The sequence below is a fragment of the Dermochelys coriacea genome, chromosome 4, assembly GCF_009764565.3.
Source record: "Dermochelys coriacea isolate rDerCor1 chromosome 4, rDerCor1.pri.v4, whole genome shotgun sequence".
In the NCBI taxonomy this organism is placed as follows: domain Eukaryota; kingdom Metazoa; phylum Chordata; order Testudines; family Dermochelyidae; genus Dermochelys; species Dermochelys coriacea.
Window position 1 is genome coordinate 100559309 of NC_050071.1, and position 22618 is coordinate 100581926.

At 43.2% G+C, this 22618-nt stretch overlaps 1 protein-coding gene and 1 long non-coding RNA gene across 5 annotated transcripts in view; one reads left to right on the forward strand and one right to left on the reverse strand.

Moving 5' to 3' along the window:
- Nucleotides 1–22618, reverse strand: part of WDR19 (WD repeat domain 19) — a 111374-nt gene that overhangs the window by 81377 nt on the left and 7379 nt on the right. For all 4 annotated transcript variants that reach the window (XM_038401074.2, XM_038401073.2, XM_038401078.2 and 1 more), the window contains exons 2-7: nt 22475–22566; nt 20201–20266; nt 12537–12662; nt 10671–10786; nt 9759–9874; nt 971–1051 (exon numbers count right to left, since the gene is read on the reverse strand). In XM_038401074.2, the coding sequence (XP_038257002.1) occupies nt 971–1051; nt 9759–9874; nt 10671–10786; nt 12537–12662; nt 20201–20266; nt 22475–22566 (597 nt within the window). The remainder of the gene's footprint in view (nt 1–970; nt 1052–9758; nt 9875–10670; nt 10787–12536; nt 12663–20200; nt 20267–22474; nt 22567–22618) is intronic.
- LOC119855305 lies at nt 725–16329 on the forward strand. The gene is made up of 3 exons (XR_005292823.1): nt 725–901; nt 985–1124; nt 16215–16329. It is a non-coding gene; the product is annotated as an uncharacterized LOC119855305 (long non-coding RNA).

Consider the following 22618-nt stretch of genomic DNA (forward strand, 5'->3'; position numbering starts at 1 on the left):
GTAATAAAATTTCCTTAAAAGTTATTCAAGTAATTTTAAAGTGATTTCCTTAAAATTATGAAGACATACAATTTAATATCTAGCTAGATAAATGCTTCTTATTTGAGGAAATCCCCAGAGATGATAGATTTTGTCTCTAGGGGAAGAAAGGCTGTTTTCAACGCTCTCTTTTTGCATTCTCTGGTGAGTAAGTAAGTAGCATTACTATCAGACAAAGAAGAAGCTAGCTCAATGCAGGGTAACACAGGGAGGGGTGGAGATCATCATAAAGCAGAGGCTTATTACTAGAATACCTATAACAACAAAACAAGGAAGAATTTGTTTTATGTCTGATACTTTGTGTTTGCTTGGATTGACAAGAATATTAAACAAAAAGGCTATTTTCTATCTTAATTTAGATCATTCTCTGTTTGCCCTCAGTCTAAAAGTGAAGCACTATTCATGCTAACACCTATTTTAGGAGTATTAAAATACCAATAAATCCCCCCTCCCCACAAAACCCTGTCTCTCAACATATTTGGGGAAAAAACAAGCCCCAGTGCAAACCCAAAAAACCTATAATGGCTGATAACAAGAGATTTGAGTTTCCCCGAAGTGAGAGAGAGAGAGCGTGTGCGCGTGTGTGTGTCCGTATCCAAAGATTTGGCCTCAGCCCATCTCTAGTCATAACCTCTTAAAGCATTTAGTTCTTAAATGTGAGTAAAACTAATCATTGTAAGAGTTAAATGTCTAAAACGTTTAAGAATTACTATTACTTTAAGCTCTTCTTCTAAAGATACCACAGCAACTTTACTTTAGTTTGTCATATAGTTTGTTTATTTTAATCAAATTAATTCTTCCTTTTCAGATAACATTGTCTGAAACTTTTATGTAACACTGTATGCTGAAGTGGCAGACACAGGTAAGGCATTCTGTTTACATTCAGAACAACTGAGATGCGCTGAATGGTGTTGTGAATTGGTCTGCTTACTGTGCTTTCCCTAGCTGATATTCTTTCATCAGTCTTCATCACTGAGAACTGCATATCACTGGGATCCGATCTCACTGAAGTCTGCAAGAAGGAAGTCCAGATTCAGATATTATTTATTCATGTAGCACCATGTGCCAAGCAGTACACAGATAAGGTAAGAGGACATTTTTCCTATCTAGAATATTTTGGGTGTTAGTGCAATATAAATACATAAATGTTAAAACAATTCCACTATTCTCCCTTTATTCACAACTCCTACATTCTCTCTTCATTAATAAGAAACAAACAAACAAACAAAGGCTCCGTTTTGATCATGCTGAGCTTGAATTGCCAGCAAACATCCAGGTTTAGATGTCTAAAAGGCAGTTAGAGATGCAAGTCTAAATAGAGATGAACAGGTAGATCTTCATGTTGTTTTGTAGACAGGGTAGTAACTGAAGTGGCATGACCAAATGAGGTCATGCAGCAAAAGAACATAGCCCTGTCTTCTTTTCTTACTAACAACAGAATATTTAGAGACTGAAGTGGATGAGATGAAACAAGCAGCCGTCTACCCACCCAAAAGGAGATTCTTGTTGTATTTATATAGTGTTGCTCCCATATGAATTCCAAAGCCATTTACTATATATAAAATACAGCCAAAACAGATTCATTTGAACTCTCCCCAGACTAGGGTCCAGCTAAAGAAAACACAGCTACTTATCTGTACTGTAACCGTTGGTCTTTGAGACGCAGGTGCAGCCATGTATTCCACTCAGGTGTGCACATGCCCATTGCACTGAAGCTGGAGAACTTTGCTTAGCAGTGCCCATCGGGTCCCTCTTAGCCACTCCCAAGGCTATTTAAAAGCACCACCACCCCGACCCCTCCTTAGTTCCTTCACACTGAGTATCAAGATTTGAGACACCAATGCAGAAGGGACAGAAAGTGGGTTGTGGAATACATGTCTGCACTAACATCTCGAAGAACAACAGTTACAGTACAGATAGGTAACTGGTTTTTTCATCTTCGAATGATTGCAGATGTATATTCCACTCATGTGATTCACAAGCAGTAAATTGGGGTTGGGCTGTAGTTAAACAGCAACTGGACGACTGCCTTTCCTAAGTGGCATCAGACTGAGATGCAGTCAAAATAGCATAGCGTCTTGTAAAAATACGCACAGAAGACTAGACAGCAGCACTGAAAACATACAGAAACATTACTGAGAACAACAGAAGATGCTTGGGCCCTTGTTGAATGAGTCACCAGTGTCTGTGGAGAAGCATTTGAGCTACCTCATATGCTGCTGTAATGCAGGAAGTGATCCTTCTGGAAATCATCCATGTGGAAACCAAGTGACCTCCTTCATCTGATTCTGGAGACAAAAAGCTGAGGGATAAAATTCTTTAATCCCTTACAGATAAAATGCTAAGCAAGGTCTCACATCCAATGTATAAAGGTGCTGTTCATCTGTATTTGAGTCCATCTTAGAAAGAATACAGGTAAATATATTGTTTGATGAAGGTAAAACAGTAAACCACCTTAAGACAAAAGTCTTGGATACAACTGCAGAGTCAGTTTGTCTTTGAAATATTGCATATATGGAGGCTCTGCCATCAGTGAACTGCAGTTCACTCGCTCTCCTTGTGGCAAAAGAAAGGTCATCTTTTGGCAAAGAAGCGACAGAGAACAGGCTGCTATGGGCTCAAACGGAGATCCTATGAATGCAGCCAATACAGTACTAAGGTCCGACAAAGAAACCTCCTCTTTCACAGGTGAAAAGAAATTGACATCTCCTCTTAGAAATCTCACTACCATGAAGTTTGAGAAAATTGACTTCCCTTGGATCGGAGGATGGAACACCAAGATTGCCGCTAAATGGACCCTCAACAAGCTGAGAGAGAGAGACCAAAGAATGTAATACGTAATGCAAAAACATCCTGAATATAGGCTTGCCTTGGCTGAATTCTCCAGGCTAGTGACCAAACCAAAATACTTTTCCACTTGGCCAAATAGGCAGCCCTAGAGGATGGTTTTTTACTACTAAGCAGAAGTTGCTGAAGTGCTTCCTCCTCATCTAACCATGCAGCATCCACACCATGAGGTGCAGACTGCTCAGCACCGGATGCCAAATTTGACTATGGTGTTGAATCAGTAGGTCAGGATAGAGAAGAAAAGAACTGGAAGGTCAAATAGATAGACTGAGAAGGTCAGAGAACCAACGTTGTCTTGGCCAAGCTGGTGTAATGAGGATCAGTTTGGCTTGATCCAACTTCAGTTTGAGAACATGTGGAGTAAGTGGGATTGTGCGGGGAGACATACCTCAACACCAATCACCAATTCAGAAAGAAGGTGTCTATTAAAGAGACCTGCTTGAGAGCAAAATTGACAGCACTTCTTGTCTTTTGTTGCAAAGCAATCAAGAGTCAGAACGCCCCAGTCTCTGAAGATGGACCGTGGCATACTGCCCTTCACAGATCATTTGTGATTTTTGCTGAGGTAATTGGTCAAGTGATTCTGAGCACCCGGAATGTGAGCAGCTGTGGGAGTGATGTTTTCCCTGATGCAAAAATTGCCAAAACTTTATTGCTTCATGACAAAGCTAGTTGGAGCAGGCTCTTCAGGGCTGTAACTAGGGTGGGGTGAGAATGACAGCTGCCCAGGGCGCAGAGCCAGGGGTAAGGGGAGCATTGACACCTCCCCCAACAAAGACAAAGGGGAGCAGAGGGGGGGTATGAAGCTGTTTCTCCTGCTGACAGTGCCTCTGCAGCTGGATGCTGCCTTCTGGGTCTTAGTGCCGGTCATCTTTCCATTCTACATATGCAGGGTGCCTTATGTGGCAGGGGAGGCAGAGCAAGGGGGATGGGCAGTGGAGGATATGAGGGAAGGGGCAGTGGGGAAAGAAGGAGATGGGATAAGGTAGGGGAAGGGAAGAGGATAAGGGAATGGGGCGGGGGAGCAGGAGCTGCACATGCAGCATCCCCTCGGCAGCAGCAGCAGCTGGGGCTCCCCATTAAGCCAGCCCACCCCCTTTCCCGGAACCACATCCCCCACTCCCAGCTCTATGGGGAGGAGCACGGATAGTGGTAGGGGGGCATGAAGTAAAGTCTGGGGACCACTGCCCTAGGGGGTTGCTCTGTTCTTGGTTTCCAGAGCTGGTGGGAGCAAGTCTGTCCTGCCAGCAGCCACCTATCCCCAGTGCCTGGGCTGGGCGCCAAGCTTAGAGCTCAGGTTGTATGACCACAAGCCCGGCAGCCATGGGGCTGGGGCAGGGCAGTCAAGGGAAGGTTCTCCCATCAACACAGGTTATCCACATCCACTAGAGGTACTATTTGTGTCAACGGAAAAATTCTTCTATTGACCTAGCGCTGTCTACACTGGGGGTTAGGTCAACTTAATGACGTTGCTCAGGGGTATGGATTTTTCAGACCCTTGAGTGATGTAGCTGGGTCGACCTGACTCTTTAGTGTAGACCAGGCCAAAGAGTCTGAGTGGTTAAATTTGACGGAAAGAAAAATGTGTTCAACCTCATTGTTACAATCGTTCGAATCAGCAGGGAATATTATCTAAATGTGACTTTGTAAATTGGGAGGTGTCAAGGCTGATCCCCCACTCTGGCAATGAGTGCAGAAGGTGGGGACCCACAAGGATTTTATAAATTAATACTGGCCACTCCAGGCTGGTATTAAACTCCCAAGGTCACAGCTTCTCTCTGACCTTCAATGGGTAGATGTTGCCACCACCCAAGTGCAAGCTGCCCCCCACCCCCTTTTGAGAACCAAGGAAGGAACACTTAGGAATTCCTTCCTGTGGGGTACCCTCAAGCTCTTTCACCGGCCCCCCCACTCCAGGGAAGAGCTGTGGAAAAAAACAAAGGAAATCACCTGTTGCCACCAGCTAATTAAACAACATATGCCAACCCTCTTAGGGACATAAAAACCCAATCCTGTTCTTAAAAAAGGTAGAATGTATTAAAAACAAAAAGAAAGGAAATACATTTGGAACTTAGGCTTTTTGCTAGATCTTAAAAGAAACAATTAAAAAAATTAAGCATCAAGATAGCTCTCTTGAGGTTCAGCTTAAAGCAAAATGAAAGCATCTGGGGTTAGCACAGAGGAGTCCACAAGCCAAGAAATAAACAGAAATAAACCTAATGGCGTCTTTCTAAACATTCCTTATCTACTTACACATTTGGGAGTTCCAAATAAGTAGTTCTAGGTATGATCTGATTATTTTTGATCATACCTGGCTTAAAGCTTCTCACAGCATAACCGCTCCTTGTTCCCCTCTTTCCTAGACAACACAATAGACAGACAAAGGGAATTTTTTTTCTCCATTTTAAAAAGTTCTAGCCCTCACATTGGCTCTTTTGATCAGGTGCCCACTCCTTTCCTTTTACCTGTGGGCTTTTTAACCCTTTACAGGTAAAGCAAGTAGAGAACAGCTACTAAGAAATTTTATAGCTAACTGGCTGGCTGGGTGTCCATAAAAGGGAGCTACTCGCCCTCCCTTTCATTTATCACAGGAGGCTATGTCCAAATTTACTGATAAACCGCCAGAATCCTCCAAGGAAGAGTTTAAGACACTCATTGTGGAGGGCCATCTGGTGGGCAAGATGTCATTGCAGTCAGCACTGAACATGGCAGACACTTCTTCCAGGATTATGGCCTCAGGTGTATGTCATGGGGTCTACTCACTGCTGGGTTGCTCCCTTGTGGCTGTATCTGGGGATTAGTTCTGATGCCCCTTCCTTTACTTGCTCATGCTGCAGCCCCTCTTCCTCTCTAGCAGTTGGAGTGCTTCCTCTTATACATTTTTTCCCTTCTGGGATAACACAGTCTCATAGGGCCAGGTGGTCCAGGTGCCCTTCTAGGCAGTCTTACTAAGCAAAACCATGTCACGTTCCCAGTGGCTAGTAGGGGAACGTGGGCCTGCCCACTGGGTTCCAGCCCATGGACCCTACAAACAGCAGCCGAGATCTGCACCATCTCAACCCTTGCTACCATTTCACTGGGCTACTTTTCACTTCCTACTCTGCCCTCTGCAGGCTTTCCTCTCCACCACCCCTCTGAGTAAACTCTTCCCTCAGGGTCAAGATCCCAGGGCTCATAGTATTTCCTGATTCCCCAAGTCTAAGGGAGGGGATGAAAACTACCAATATTCTCCACAATCTTAACAAGTACCTAAAATACTTGAGATTCCACATGGTTACCCTGGCAACTATTTTTCCCACTTTGAATCACAACTACTAATTTGCTGCTCTTGATCTTCAGGATGCTTACTTCCATATGGTGATTTTCCCCAAGCCACTGGAAGTTTCTGAGATTTGTAGCAGCAGATCAACAACGTCAGTGCTCCCCTTTACCAAATGCATGACTTTAGCAGTAGCATATCTCAGAAAAAGAGGAATTCATGTCTTTATCTAAAGAATTGGTTAGTGAAGGGCAAGTCTAGAGACCAAGTCCACTGTTACATCCAGTTCACGCTATGTCTCTTCAGTCTTCTGGTCTGATTTTGAACAGTCATGGTTAATACCAATACAAAAAATTAAGTTAATTGGGGCCTCACTAGACTTGGAGGGCATTTCTTCCTAATGAACAATTCCAACCAATTAGTCTCCTGTGTTTTTTCCCCTCCATTCTCACTGATCAACTACAATCCATGTATGCTTGAGATTGCTAGGCAATATGGCCACATGCAATTACATGTTGCAGAATGCAAGATTGCACCTTCATCCTCCTCAGGGCTAATTAAAGTTGTATATCTCCTGAATTGTCAGTCGTTTGATCAGTCCACTAAACCATCTGATCAATGTTTGCAAAGGTGTTCCCATTGCCTACCCTCCATCAGTCAGGACCATAATTACCAATGTCTTCACAGGAGGTTGGGGAATTTATCTGGGGACAATGAAAGTTCAGGGTTTGTGGACAGATCAGGAAGCTTCTCTTCATACCAACATCCTGGAGCTTCGAGTCATTTACAGTGTGTACCAGGCCTTTCGGGCACAGATCAAGAGCCCCAAGAGTCATAACAAAGCATTTTAGCGCCCGGGGCGAGCAACCATATTTGCATGCCCCCCGAGATTTCTGCCTCCTAATGTGACCCACAGTTTGAAAACTGTCACCTCCTGCCAGGAGCCTGCAGATCAGAAGCTGGTGGGAGCCGCCTGGTCTGCCCAGGCCCCTGGCTCTCCAGGCTATGGGAGCCACGGTGCTGATTGGCGACCGGGCAGCCCTCCCTGCCTGCTCCCCGAGCCAGCCACCTCTGCACAGCTGGGCACTCCCAGGCAGGGTGGGCAGCACAGCTCTGATCTGTGTCTGATACGCCTCTGCCCTGAGGGAGCCTGGCACTGGCTGACAACACATTCTGGAGCCGGCCCCTGCCCATGGAGCTTGGCTGCCGTGTGATGCTCCCCAAGGTGCTCCCTGCAGTACTAATTCCCCTTGGACACCTGCCTCTCAGCAGCTTGGTAACACTCCGGTCCCTCACATTCCCAGCATGAAGCACTACAGCAGGGCAGCTGCAGCGAGCCATGATAGCGTTTCAAGTGAAGACAAGCCCAAAGTCTTTAGGCATGGATTTATATCTCTCCCAACTCTCTCTCTCTCATTTGCCACTATCACAACAATAGAATTTGGGGCTGGATGTGAAAAGAAGCACTCAAAACCCCACATGGGTACATAATACCTTTTGTCAGTATGTTTTGCTGTAGTTAGTAAGGAAGCTGGGGTATGACACAAAGTCTTTGTGAGTTCCAAAAGTACTTCATTTATTAGGAGAACTACCATTCCTGGAGCTGAGGACTGGCGAATGCCCACCAATTTGATGTACTTGAGCAAACTCATTTGCCTCAGGAGATCTTCAAAGGATTTAAAATTCTCAGGCACAAAAGAGGAGAAATCCAGCACTATGGAATCATCAGGTGAGGAGAAAGAGGAAGAGAGCAGAACCAATGGAGATCTCCTGCGGCAACACATGTACCTGTTACAATGGTTCAGGCTGAATCAGCTCAGAGGGAACAACCTTGGTCTGTGTCTGCAGTATAGGTGGCTCAAGAAGGGACACTACCGAGGGGATTGGTGACCTGGACTGAGCCAAGGTCAGGACCTTGCAGATTGAGGAACATCCTAAGGATTCCAAGGAGGCCATTTAGGATAAGTAAACAGCATTGGTGGCCAGTATGTAGGGGGCCAAGAGCCTCTGTCCTTACTGCAGGATCAATGTGGATCCCTGTACAGATGGTAATCCCCAGGAGGAATCAAAGACTTTCAGGAATGATGGAAAATGGTGCCGAAAATGGTGATAATAATGGTGACAATTCTGCAAGGGCACAGAAGAAGCCATTGCAGCTGAATGTTCCTGTATTGAGAGAGAATCAGGAACTAGAAAAGCCTAGCAAGTCCAGTGCTACCTGACACATCAGTGGCATGGAAACAGTTGGTGACGACACTGATGTTGTTGATACCAGACTCAATGGATGCCCACAGATGGTACTGTAGTTGACAGTATGGTGTCCAACTGATCTTGACTCAGTACCAGTGAGTGGATATATGGCCCAGCTCTATTCAATCTGCAGAGGTTCCCAGCACCGAAGCAGGCATAAAGATTTGTTTCAGTTGCAAGTCTCTAGCCACCTAGGTTCTCTTTTTGAGCAACTTACAGGTGGAGCACTTTTCTTTAATGTGCCCTTCCCCAAGGCACAATAAACATGGAATGTGGGGTCACTATTAGAGACAGCCACTCCACATGACAGGCGGTGTTTAAAACCTGGTGAGGGCATCATACTAGGCTAAATCCTACTTAACTAACTACTACTAATTAATTAAATCCTAAAGGCACTACTATAACTAACTACATAAACAAGATCATAGGAAAGCACTGTGATAGAAAACATGATATTTGATACCACACAGAATTCTCCAACTCAATCTGCAGGCAGTGAGAAGGAACTGAGGGAGGACAGGGCACCGCTGTATTTAAATAGCTATGGGAGGGGCTATGAAAGGCCAAAGGGAGTGAGTGTCACCCCAAAAGGGAGTGCTAAGCAAAGTTCTCCAGATTAACTACACTGGGCGTGTGCACACCTAGGAGAAATGTCTGCAATCATTTGAAGAAATAAGATTTCAGTCTGCTCTTAAATAATGTATTCAATGAATCACTGTTTCTACTGTTTGAAATTAAGTGAATTCTATAAAATGATGTGCATATCCAAAAACTGCCTTTGCCCACAAGGATTCTAATTTACATAAGAAAACACTTAGAACTCTCTGATCAGAGGGAAGAAGGGAATCAGCATCTCATAAGGGGTAATGAAGGTCTACCTTACACTTCAGGGGCAAGATCCTCATCCCTACTCCAGGCACTTTACAAAGAGTAAAAGGGCTGGAGCATCGTAAAGGTGCCCTAAAAGCCTGTATCTGGCCAAGGAAGAATTCCCCTGGTACAGACACTGTGGAAGACAGCCATAAGGCTGCTTTCCAAAGACCCCTTGCAAGCCCTGGCATAGGGGATAAACCAAGGCAGAGGTGGTGAGCAGCATTTCAGGGGCAGGCCCATAACATGCAGCACTGCAGAGTCTGCAGCCCATAGGGCAACCCAAAGAGGCTGCTATAACTGAGACAGGCCCCAAAGTATGCTGACATCATGCTCCAGCCCTGGAGCATGCAAAGATGACTTACAGCCACTTTAGCATCCACTCCAACTGGGCTGAGAGTCCAGTGTTCTGACTCTCAGAGATCAGTACAGAATCTTGCCCCAGGATCATTACCTAAGTATAACAGTTAGATAAAGATGCTGCTATTATTACCTGTCTTATAGTATCTCCTTCCTGATTGCTAATAGTTATCATTTTGTCTTCACTACCTAGTGCCAGCAGGTTTTCAGTACTCCAGCAACCACAAGTGATCCGCTTGGTGTGTTTACCTGAAAAACAGATATACAACAAATTTATACGTATAAAAAAAAACATACAAAATTAGAGATGGAAATGTGGCCTCTAATTCATAACCCAGCCTATGCAGGTTTGAGCCCTACAATACACATATTTTAAAAAACATTAAAAAATTAAAGGGAAGATTAATGTAATTCAAGTATGTAAATTTTTAGAAAATAATTAGGGTGTGAAACAAAAAACTGACATGGTGACTATTCAAGAAGGCATGATAGGCAGTGGATAATATTTGTTATCAAAGTTTGTTTCTTGTTTAAAAAAAAAATCCCTGAGAGGGAAGCCTTTGTATCTTTATGGAACCTAAAGGAACTTCTCATCTTCCCATTTGATTTGTATCAAACCTCCCAAGCCGTTTACTGCAGCCTCCATTTTCCTGCCTAAATGGGACTCTGAAGTTTATTGATGTTTCTCCTCAAATATACCATAGGAAAGATAGTGTATCAACATGAAAAATTCCACACACAATTTTCTGGCCTGTGGAGCAAGGGAGACTATTTTACCCAAGTTTCCCACATGGCAGCACAGAACTTTGCCACTAGGTCATCACAGAGGTGTGTTACAAAGTATTCTATAAGAAACCATTCTAGTAAGAATAATAAAACAAAAGTAGCCATTTGAACAAGGGTACATTTTGAAGTTACAGTTATAGATTATTATATTTTTATTTTATTTTATTATTATTTTATACAAAGGAATCTTAACACTATGAGTAAAATTTTGCTGTCAGTTAGAAACATACAAACCCAATGAATTCAGTATAGTACATACCAAGGACAGGAATCTTGCGAGAAGTCTGTCGGTTATAAATAAGCAAGTTTCCCTTGGTTGTTCCAACAGCAAGCAAGGCTCCAACTTTGGACCAAAGCAAGAAAGACATCTGGTCTCTGAAATATTAAAAAACACAATAAAATCATCTTATATGGCATATCAGTGAGATTCTCTTTTAAATTTAAAAAACAATCGCATAGGTAACTACAATTATTTGTTTTGTATTTGCACAGTGTTGTGTAAACCTGAGCTAAACTTTTTAATTCATTTGTTTAGGGTGAGTTTGCCACTTTCAGACTTGCTTAAGCATTCACAAAATAGCGATGAAGGGGGGAGGAGCTGGTTTGTTTAAATATTTAAACGTATACAAATGCTAAAAGTTGGCATCTGTCCATAAGCTCTAAGCATCCTTGATATACTTTCAAATATATCAGAGATAATCAAGTTGACAACAAATTTCTAAGAAATGCTTTAAAAGATGGTGCTTTTCTGAAATTTTTTTGTATTTTAATGGTGTAGTTGGGACTGATCACATGACTGTATTCACATGGTAGATAATGGTTCTTTGATTGACAAACTATGGAACGTAGTAAGAAACTTAGCAGAAGCTATTTTTGCGTTGAGTTTCAGACAGAAGAAGGCTGTGTTTTGTGTGATTTTTTTAAGAGTTAATACAAAAAGCTAATATCTTAACTGAATTTTGTAAAAAGATAATATTATTTCAATCTCCCTGCAGCCTAACCTGTCAGCCAAGCCCAAGTACTGATATTTCTGTTGCATTTATATTGTTGTATGCAATTAGGTATGGCTTCCTTACGGATACAATCTCCCTCATGTAATTGGATTTTAGAATTGATGTATGTAAATGCCCTTGAGGGATATTTTGTCTGTTTTATTATTAGTTTAAAAAGTAATAAACATGAAGAACATAACAAATGGTAATAGAAGCAAAAGTACTAAAGGAATAGATATTTCTGTAACGGGGCTGCTCACATCCCAGCTAGGTAGATTGGATGGACGAAAAGTAACAGCGAGCAAAATAAGATGCATTCAGAGTCTGTGACTGTTAATCAGGATCAAGTTTCTGATAAGTCATGCGAAGAGGGAAACATTTTTTCTGTTGCTGATGAATGACTTTGGGGCAGGGATTTTATTATCGTATGTGCTTCAAAAGTACTGAGCACATTATGGGTGCTACTGTTATATAACTAATAATAGATGGAGACTCTCTCAGGATTTAGGCACTCTTGACATTCTTTAAAAACCACAAATCATACCATAAAAAAAAATCCAGCTGCAAACTCCATCATATACTAACAATGACCAGCTAATCTTTACACCAACAAGGTTAGATATTGCCCTTCAGCAATACCTTATCCACAAAAGCTGTATTGAAAGATCTTTGCAATACACCTGAAGGTCAAGAGATTCATCCTTTTTAGAACCCAGGTGTGGGAAACAAGTTCCAAAGTTGAGGAACCCTTAGGGAAAGCACCTTCCCAGTAGCAGCCTCTTTTTTAAACTGAATGGATTCCAGATCAAGTGATTCTATTGATCCCAATTTTGGTAGTAGCACATGTCGTGGGGAGAGGTAATTTCTCAAGTAGACTGGTCAAGGCCATTATAGACCAAACCCTACAGAAATGCTCTACCTTGAATCCTGCAGATTAAGGCTACAAAATAAGCCAATTAAGGCTACAAAACACCAGTGTAATGTCCTTGTGGCAACATATCTCACTTAAGAAGCAGGCTGCTGCATTCTGCATTAGTTTCAGCTTCCCAATGGGTTTAGAATATAGCACCAAGAAGGGCATACTGTACTAATCTGATTCTTGACATGCATTTTACAAGAAGAGTTTTTCTTACCTCATGCCACTGTCCACCTGGCTTGTTTTGTTTGTGTTGGCATCCCACAGATAAACAGTACTAGATTTGTCAGCAATTATGGCTAAGGTGTCCCCATCTTTATCCCAGTCCATAGCAACACAGTTGCTTAAGAAACAGAGAGAAAGAAGAAAATAAACTTTACTAGAGATTTTAAAAGATTATGAGATTTAAAAGATTATAATTAAGGATTATAAACACCTCTGCTTATGCACTGGGTACATTTTCCTACTGCACTAGTGCAGAGAAGGGTTGGGCACCAAAGGCTCTTATTAGAGCTGGAAGAGACAATGGATCATAATGAAAAAATCCTTAGAGACTGTGCAGAAGAAAGATGCCTCTTGGAGGAATTCTGCAATTAAAAATCCTTGGCTGGCCTGTGTCTGCCGACTCAGGCTAAGGGGCTGTTTAACTGTGGTGTAGACATTCGTGCTTAGGCTGGAGTTTGGGCTCTAGGACCCTGTGAGGTGGGAGGGTCCCAGAGCTCAGGCTGCAGCCCAAGCCCAAATGTCTACACTGCAATAAAACAGCTCCACAGCTACGTCAGCTGGCACAGGTCTAACTGCAGCATCTAGCTGCAATGCAGACACACCCTCAGTGCCCCTTACAGTCTCAGAGAGGGCAGAGTGAGCCACTCAGTTCCAGGAGCCCAGCTGCATCCCCGAAGACAACAAAAGGATGGATTCTGGTACACAGGTGTTTGTATAAATGTTAGCAGCCCTGGCATGCATATCAAGGTAGATTTGTGTGAACACAACGGAACCTGAACCAACCCTGATTTTGGATAGACTCTGAATATTATATTAACCATTTGCACATCTCTAATCAAAAGGCAAGCAACTCATAATGAATAGCACACATCTGGTTACATGTTCTAGACTCCATCTGCTAGTATGGGAAATAACTTACTGTTTGGCTGCCAGAGGGACATTTGTCAATTAAATATGTAAAAACTAATGCATATAAAAAAAATGCTGTGTCTAATCTTTGCAAAAACCCACGGAACACAGCTTTTGCTGTAATGAATGCTTCAACATGCTTTGGTTTTTAATTGTCTGAAAAATTGTCTTTTACACTCTTCTGCCATGGACCTTATCTCTCAACCATTGTTCTTTGATTAAAAATGTACGCTATGCAAAAAATAGTATTTAAAGCTATTGCACGTGCTTTGAGTGAAAAAAACAAGAAGTCTGACTGCCCGAGAAGTCAAAATAAAATTTATTTTATAAAAATAATTTGTTTTGAAGCCTAAGATCCAATGTGAATTGTGCTTTTGCTCTGCATTCTAGGCAAGTACATCTATAGTTTCCAGTAAAACAGGGGGTGGCTTCTTGAAAAGCTAGCAGCTTTCCCTTCCTACTCACTTAGTAGCTCCTAATAAGAAGCTCTTTATGCATACCAGGCTGCAGGCTAAATCAGCAACCCACCAGTTCAACCTTTTATCTTCTTTTCTCCCACTTGCCTGAATTTAGCATGATAGTAAATGTAGTCTCCTGCAAGAAACTTCAATGGATGTCTCAATCCCCAACCACAGCAGCATGCAGCATTCTAGTGAGCAGGAGGAATAAATGGGAAGGAAAGCCACTAGAGGCAGCGTAACCTAGGGGACACAGCACTTGACTGGGACTCAGGAGATCTGGATTCTATTGCCAGCTCTGTCATTGTCCTGTTCTGAGACCTTGGGCAAGTCACCATCTCTCTCTGTGCCTCAGTTTCTCTATCTGTTAAATGGGGATTATGATACTGACCTCCTTTGAGATCTACAAATGAAAAGCACTGAATAAGAGCTGGGTGGTTTTGTCATTATTATTAGACAAGAGTGCAGAAAAATACAAGAAGGCAAAAAAGAAAAATAGTACATAAGAACAGGTTTCAGAGTAGCAGCTGTGTTAGTCTGTATTCGCAAAAAGAAAAGGAGTACTTGTGGCACCTTAGAGACTAACAAATTTATTAGAGCATAAGCTTTCGTGAGCTACAGCTCACTTCATCGGATGCATTTGGTGGAAAAAACAGAGGAGAGATTTATATACACACACAGAGAACATGAAACAATGGGTTTATCATACACACTGTAAGGAGAGTGATCACTTAAGATAAGCCATCACCAGCAGCAGGGGGGGGAAAGGAGGAAAACCTTTCATGGTGACAAGCAAGGTAGGCTAATTCCAGCAGTTAACAAGAATATCAGAGGAACAGTGGGGGGTGTGGTGGGGGGGAGAAATACCATGGGGAAATAATTTTACTTTGTGTAATGACTCATCCATTCCCAGTTTTTATTCAAGCCTAAGTTAATTGTATCCAGTTTGCAAATTAATTCCAATTCAGCAGTCTCTCGTTGGAGTCTGGTTTTGAAGCTTTTTTGTTGAAGGATAGCCACTCTTAGGTCTGTAATCGAGTGACCAGAGAGATTGAAGTGTTCTCCAACTGGTTTTTGAATGTTATAATTCTTGACGTCTGATTTGTGTCCATTCATTCTTTTACGTAGAGACTGTCGAGTTTGGCCAATGGACATGGCAGAGGGGCATTGCTGGCACATGATGGCATATATCACATTGGTAGATGCGCAGGTGAACGAGCCTCTGATAGTGTGGCTGATGTGATTAGGCCCTATGATGGTATCCCCTGAATAGATATGTGGACAGAGTTGGCAACGGGCTTTGTTGCAAGGATAGGTTCCTGGGTTAGTGGTTCTGTTGTGTGGTGTGTGCTTGCTGGTGAGTATTTGCTTCAGATTGGGGGGCTGTCTGTAAGCAAGGACTGGCCTGTCTCTCAAGATCTGTGAGAGTGATGGGTCGTCCTTCGGATAGGTTGTAGATCCTAGATGATGCGTTGGAGAGGTTTTAGTTGGGGGCTGAAGGTGATGGCTAGTGGCGTTCTGTTATTTTCTTTGTTGGGCCTGTCCTGTAGTAGGTGACTTCTGGGTACTCTTCTGGCTCTGTCAATCTGTTTCTTCACTTCAGCAGGTGGGTATTGTAAGTTGTAAGAATGCATGACAGAGATCTTGTAGGTGTTTGTCTCTGTCTGAGGGGTTGGAGCAAATGCGGTTATATCGTAGAGCTTGGCTATAGACAATGGATCGAGTGGTATAATCTGGATGAAAGCTAGAGGCATGTAGGTAGGAATAGCGGTCAGTAGGTTTCCGATATAGGGTGGTGTTTATGTGACCATCGCTTATTAGCACCGTAGTGTCCAGGAAGTGGATCTCTTGTGTGGACTGGTCCAGGCTGAGGTTGATGGTGGGATGGAAATTGTTGAAATCATGGTGGAATTCCTCAAGAGCTTCTTTTCCATGGGTCCAGATGATGAAGATGTCATCAATGTAGCGCAAGTAGAGTAGGGGCATTAGGGGACGAGAGCTGAGGAAGCGTTGTTCTAAGTCAGCCATAAAAATGTTGGCATACTGTGGGGCCATGCGGGTACCCATCGCAGTGCCGCTGATTTGAAGGTATACATTGTCACCAAATGTGAAATAGTTATGGGTGAGGACAAAGTCACAAAGTTCAGCCACCAGGTTAGCCGTGACAGTATCGGGGATACTGTTCCTGACGGCTTGTAGTCCATCTTTGTGTGGAATGTACATAAGAACAGAGCCAAATGGACAAGAGAAAATGAGAAATATAATTCAAGAGATGGCGCTTATGACATCTTCTATTTGAACAGAGTAAACTTGGGATTCTGAATTCAGTTCTCAAGAGAGAAGAGGTCCCAGGCAGAGTTAGAAGGCAACAGACAGAGTGACCACATCACCATTTGGACTGAGCTGGGCTTCCTTCAGGTAAGTGTCCTTGCTTTTGCTTGAACCCTATGTGACAGAAGTGGAGATGCTCTGTAATCGTTTCTGATTACTGTATATTGACCTGGTTACTGGGATTTTTACTTAATATGTTGATTTAATTTAGTAGAGCAGTTGTCAGGAAAAACAAGCTGATAAGGAAACAATGGCTCAATATAAGACACCCTTCAGTAAACACTTATGGGTTGTTAAAAGACAATATCTGAACTATTAGCTTTGAAGATTCTACTTCCTGACTCCAGCCAACTTACATAACTGCTTTTGACAAGCAGGGCCAAGGCCTGGGAACCAAAACATCAAAAGGACTATGGAGCTTAAAAAGGACCATTCTCAAGAGTGAGGGGAGAACGGTTGGGGAGTTGTTCAGGGGAACCAAGCACACAGGAACTGCTGTGGTGTCTGAAAAAAAGTCAGGCTGCATAGAACTACCTCAGGGGATGGTACGCCTTTAGGTTGGACAGATATGCATTAAACTATTTGTTGTTTTAAAATCCTTTTTCCTCTCAATACTTTATTCCCACTGAAAAAAACTAATACTTTTGTTTTAAGGAGGTATTCTGTTCACAGACTCCCAAAGAGAAGAACCAGAGTCAGACCTGCACAGTTGATACTCAGGGTACTGTAGCCCAAGGCCTGGTGGAAGAGTGGGAGAACTGTGGAATTCTACCCCAGAATAGGTGGAGGTCTGACACCTGAGAGGAGATACTCCGAGAGACCACAAAGAGGACAAAATGTATAGCTAGTCCTGTAACTGTGACACCTATACTCAATTTGGGTTGTTATTCTTGGCGAAAAAAACTGCAGTCTGGTTTCAGGGCAGCAACTAATTGCCATGGTTGAAACTGCTGTTATTTAACTGCTTCTACAGCAACCAATCAAGTAGTCAGATTGTAAATTAGGTTCAAGTTTAATATTAAAAAGACACTCAGATTTAGGCTATGTCTACACTGCATTTTTGTCAGTAAAACTTTTGTTGCTCAGGAGTGTGAAAAAACCCACCCCCTTGACCAACAAAAGTTTTACAGACAAAAAGGGCCAACATGAACAATGCTTTGTCGGCGTGAGACACTCCTCACCGATAAAGTTTCTGCCCCTTGTTGGGGGTGGGTTTATTTTGTCGGCAGGAGAACTTTCTCCTGCCGACAAAAAGCGCCTACATTGTATGCCTTACAGCGGCAAGGCTTTAGCAACACAGCTCTGCTGCTGTAAGCTGTACAGTGTAGACATAGCCCTAGAGTCAGGCTCTTTGAGGTAGGTGTAATACTAGATTCTTTGAAACCAGACTTCAGGAGACTGAAATAATCATTAATAAGTTACAATTTAGTCACTGAGGTCACGGGCGGCAGCAAAACCCCCAAGCTCCTGGGCAGCGGCAGAGGAACCCCCGAGCTTAGGCTGACCCGGGAGCTGGGGCACCCCACAGCTCCCAGCCCCCACGGGCAGCTGAGGACCCCCAGAGCTGCAGCAGCAGGAGCACCCCTCAGCCACTAGCTGCTGCAGGCAGCTCCTAGCCCCTGCGCAGCTGCCCCCCTTCAGCCCTGTGGAGATCCACAGATTCCCATTTTGTCCCAATATTTTTACTAAGAGTCACGGACAGGTCACGGGGTTTCCGTGAATTTTTCCTTTTTTGCCTATGACCTGTCCGTGACTTTTACTAAAAATATCCTTGACAAAATCTTAGCCTTTGGAGGTGCTAAGGCCTTCAACCTTTGTTCAGGGTAGATGCATCTACAGAGCTAAAAAATTAATGAATGTATACACAGCAATTAGACACCTGGGGCTGGCCCAGGCCAGCTGACTCAGGCTCACGGAGCTCAGGTTAAGAGGTTGTTTAACTGCAGTGTAGACTTCTAGACTCTGACTGGTGCTTCGGCTCTAGGACCCTATGAGATGGGCGGGTCCCAGAGCACATACTGCAGCCTGAGCCTGGAAGTCTACACTGCAATGAAATAGCCCTACAGCTTGAGCCAGAAGAACCCGAGTCAGCTGGCATGGGCCAACTATGGATATCTCTTTGCAGTGTACGCATCATCTGGTGCCTCTCAGGGTGACTGAGCACAAGGGAGCTTGGATTGAGTGGTAGTCAGTAACAAAGGGCAAGAAAGCTCTAAATTGAACTGTTATCGCCTGGCAGACTGAGGAATTAAAATCTGAATAATAATAAAACCTTTTCCTTGAATAATTAACAGACCACAACAAAGTTAAATTGAGTTCTAATCAGAGTTAAAACCCAGTTAGCTATGGCAGTAAATGAGCAGCAGACTAGCCAGGGAGGCCACTAACAAATTTATTATGAATGTATGTATGAATATTTGTTTTGTGACCAAGTGGCATACATACACACCCAATACAAGCAGCTCATGGCCATCAGAGCCCATGTACAGCATCCTGAGCACAGAGCTGCTGAACTGGAAGAGCAGAGACAGATGGAATTGTTTATAGACTCTGCATATAGGGACACTGGAGTAGGCTCACCTCAGAACTGACTTCCCCAATCGTCCAGTTGAGGAAGCCAGACTCATAGTGGAAGGGGCACCAAGGTGGAATGGAGGAACATACCCCCTTAGATGGGAGTCTTCTTCTGACTGAGATAGTGGAGACTGACAGCTCTTCATGTACTGAGAAGGTCATTCCAGGGGACTGAATTACAGTGGGGAGAGCAAAGGTACCTCTACATTGCAGCCAAAAAAACCCAAGCAACAAAAAATGCAGCAACAAGTCTCAAAGTCGAGGTCAAATTGGGCTTGCACTATGGTGCTAAAAATTGCAGTGTAGATGTTCCCACTTGGCCTGGAGCCTGGGCTCTGAAACCACGGAAGGGAGAAGAGGGTCTCAGAGCCTGGGCTTCAGGGTGAGCAGGAATGTGTACACTGCTGTTTTTAGCCATGTAGCACAAAGCTGAGTCAGCTGACCCAGGCTTAGACTGCTGCCACAGAAGTTATTTTGCAGTGTAGACATACCCAAAGACTGACTGTGGTGACAGGAGACTGATCATGAGAAAAGTAGATAGTTGGTGACCATGAGAACAGCTTGGTGACTTCACTACCAGGTGTAAAGGTTGCAGACATCATGAGATATCCAACCAAACTGCAAGCGAGCACTGGGGAAGAGCCTGTGGTCGTGGTATGTACTGGTACCAATGATGTAGAGAGATGTAGGAGAGAGGTCCTGGAAGCTAAATTTAGAATACTAGATAGAAGGCATAGATCCAGGGCATCAGTGGTAGCTTTTTCTGAAGTGCTTTGAGTTCCATACACAGGTCCAGCTAGGCAGAGGGAATGTCAAGGTCTCAATGCATGGATGAAAAGACGGTGCTAAGAAGAGATAAATGTAGGTACTCAGGAACATTTGGAGGAAGGAGAAGCTATACAGAGGGCAGGAGGCCACCTTAATTAAAATGGAACCAGACTAGAATGGAATAGAAAATAAATAAGGTAACAGTTTGGGGTTGTTGACATGAGTAGATGTTGTGAGACAGAACCGAGGTGAAGAAAGTACTTTTATACAGTTTTTGAGATGAAGTTTGGACTTGCAATAATTTTTTTTTGTATTTTAAATCTTTTTAGCTTGTCACTTTTATTATACATTTATATATTTTAGCGATGAGCTATTTATGTGGGGTCCTAAAATTATCATCTCTACCCTTCTTTTGATGAAAAGTATAGTTAAAGAATGTTTTACATACAAGGATATATATAATTTTTTCCTGATCTTTCATGGCTATTGTATTATGAATTCAGTTTTGCCTCAGAAATGCATCTTCCACATATTACTTATATGTATGTATGTGCCATTAAAAGTGTGCGTGTTTTTTTTGTTTAAGAACATGTTCCAAACCCGTGTTAGTTCTTACCTTGGTAAATTAATTTCATTTCTCTTCTGACCATGACGATCAAAGATTTTTACAGTGTGATCAGTTCTAAAAACATAGAAGATGAATTCAGTATTTTTGTACACTTGCAAATATCCTTAAGAGATTTCATAAAAACTTTTTCCATTGATCTTTCATGCCCCGTTGATATGTCTCAGGAGTTTTATCTATTGATATTTCCAGGGGATAGGTACTTAATGTGACAGATATTATGGATATATGCAGGGTTGTTGTAGCCATGCAGGTCCCAGGATATTAGCAAGACAAGATCGGAGAGGTAATATCTTTTATTGGACCAACTTCTGCTGGTGAGAAAGGCAAGCTTTCAAGCTTATACAGCGCTCTTTTTTAGATATGGGAAATATACAGCTTGCCTCTCTCACCAACAGAAGGTAGTCCAAGAAAAGATATTATGGATACATGGAATAATAAAAAGTTATTGTATCAGCTTTATAAGTCTTATATGTATGTTTATGGGCTAAGGATTGTATTCTGACTCCACAGGGGAGTTACAGGGTTTCCTACAAGAACTAAATCTTGTAGGAAATTAATACAAATCCCTAGGCAGCTAGCAAGTCGGGAGGAGACTCTGCCCCTGGAGGAAACTGCATATACACTGCCTCAGCAGGATTCAATTTAATCTGATAGATGACAGTAAACATCAATTTCAGCTGACACACTGAAATTTGACCAAAAAAAAAAAAAAAAAAAATCCCACGCACACCTTGTGTCTGCGGGGATCAGGTGTCACCAGTCCTCAGGCAGGGCAGGCAACCCCACTGTCCTAGCTTTCTCACTCACTAGCTGGGAGTGTGGCAGCCATCCCCAGGCGGAAGCCATTCGGCAGTGGAGTGGCTTTCTCTGTGGCTAGGGGCTCATCTTGCAGTCTTAGGCAAAGGGTCTCTGCTCTGCTCTACATGCCCTACCAGACTGCAACCTTCCCCACATCTTGCATCTACAGAGATCCAACATCACTGGCCCTGCAGAAGCACAGGAAGCCCTGGGCAGCCCTTCTGTCACAAGAGTGAGGCCATGATATTGTGGTGGCAGAGAGCTCACTATGCTACCACAGGGCCTGATACACTTGATTCCTGCTGGTGCAAGGGGTGGAGAAGACTGAGGTCCTGGAGAGGCAGAGCAGAGATCCCGAGCCAGTACTGCAAGGATGATGTACTGGGAGGGCTCTGTCCCTAGGCAAGAGCCATTCGGCAGTGGGGTGGCCTCCCCTCAGGCTAGGGGCTTGTCTTCTTCCTCATAGCTCTGGAGAGGAGTCTCTGCTCTTCCCTGCAGGACCGCAACTTTCCCCGCACCTTGCACCTGCAGGAATCAAGTGTCACAGGCCCTGCAGCCATGGAGGGAACCCTCTGGGGCCATGACAGAGGAGCTGCACTCACTCACCCACCCACCAGAAACAGAGGAGCGGTCCCTGGGATGAACTTCTTCAGCAGCAGGGTGGCCTCCTTCTGTGTCCAAGGGCTCATCCTTCTCCTTGGAGTCTTTGCCGGAGGTCTCTACTCCACCAATTGAGGATGACAGCATATCTGGCATCTTTTACCTAGGTATCTTGGATCCCTCAGCTATGTAGGGGGCACTGCAGCCGTGTTGCCAGTCCTAGGAACCCCTTGGAGCTCCACAGTTAGTGCTACCCTAATGCTAACCCAACCCTTCCTTCTCCCTTAATTTCCAGCAATTGTAAAAATTAAAATAGTTAAAAATCAAACAAAAATCTTAAAAATAAAAATACGTATTAGTTGCCTAAATTACAAAAAAAAAAAAAAATTTGAATTCTACCAAGTCTACCTATACTAGTTTGACCCATTTCAAAAAACTTGACAAACAAAGAAATGAAAACTATAAAAGTGCTGCTGGTCAATGGTTAACCCTATCATTGCCTGGTTGGTCACTAGTTAATCCTGTCATTGCCCTTGAGAAAACTGGACCATAGGTGCTAAACTGAAGTCAGATCTACTGTAGTAATCACAGTGAATTACAGGAAGAATTGCAGCTTAACTGCCTGGTCTAGAGGTGGAGAACCACAGGACTCTACCCCGAGAATGGTAACGGCTGAGAAGCCTGAGACCTAAGGGGGTACTCTCAAGAAGGCCAAAAAGGGGTCAGAGATGCAAGTTACTTCAGGAACTGTGACATATACTGTGACAGTAAATATACAACATTAACAAAAGGGTGAAAATAACTCAATTAAATCTACATACATTATAATAAATAATAATGATATGTAAATACTTCTTATCTTACCCTGTCACAGCAAGGAAGTTTCCTGAAGTTTTCTGCCAGGTGAACTGCACAGGGGAACCAAGCAAAGCCTTTTCTAATAGAGTAAATACTCGCTGAGGGAAGAAAGAGGGGAATTACTAACTTAAAAATGGTAAGCACTGGAGA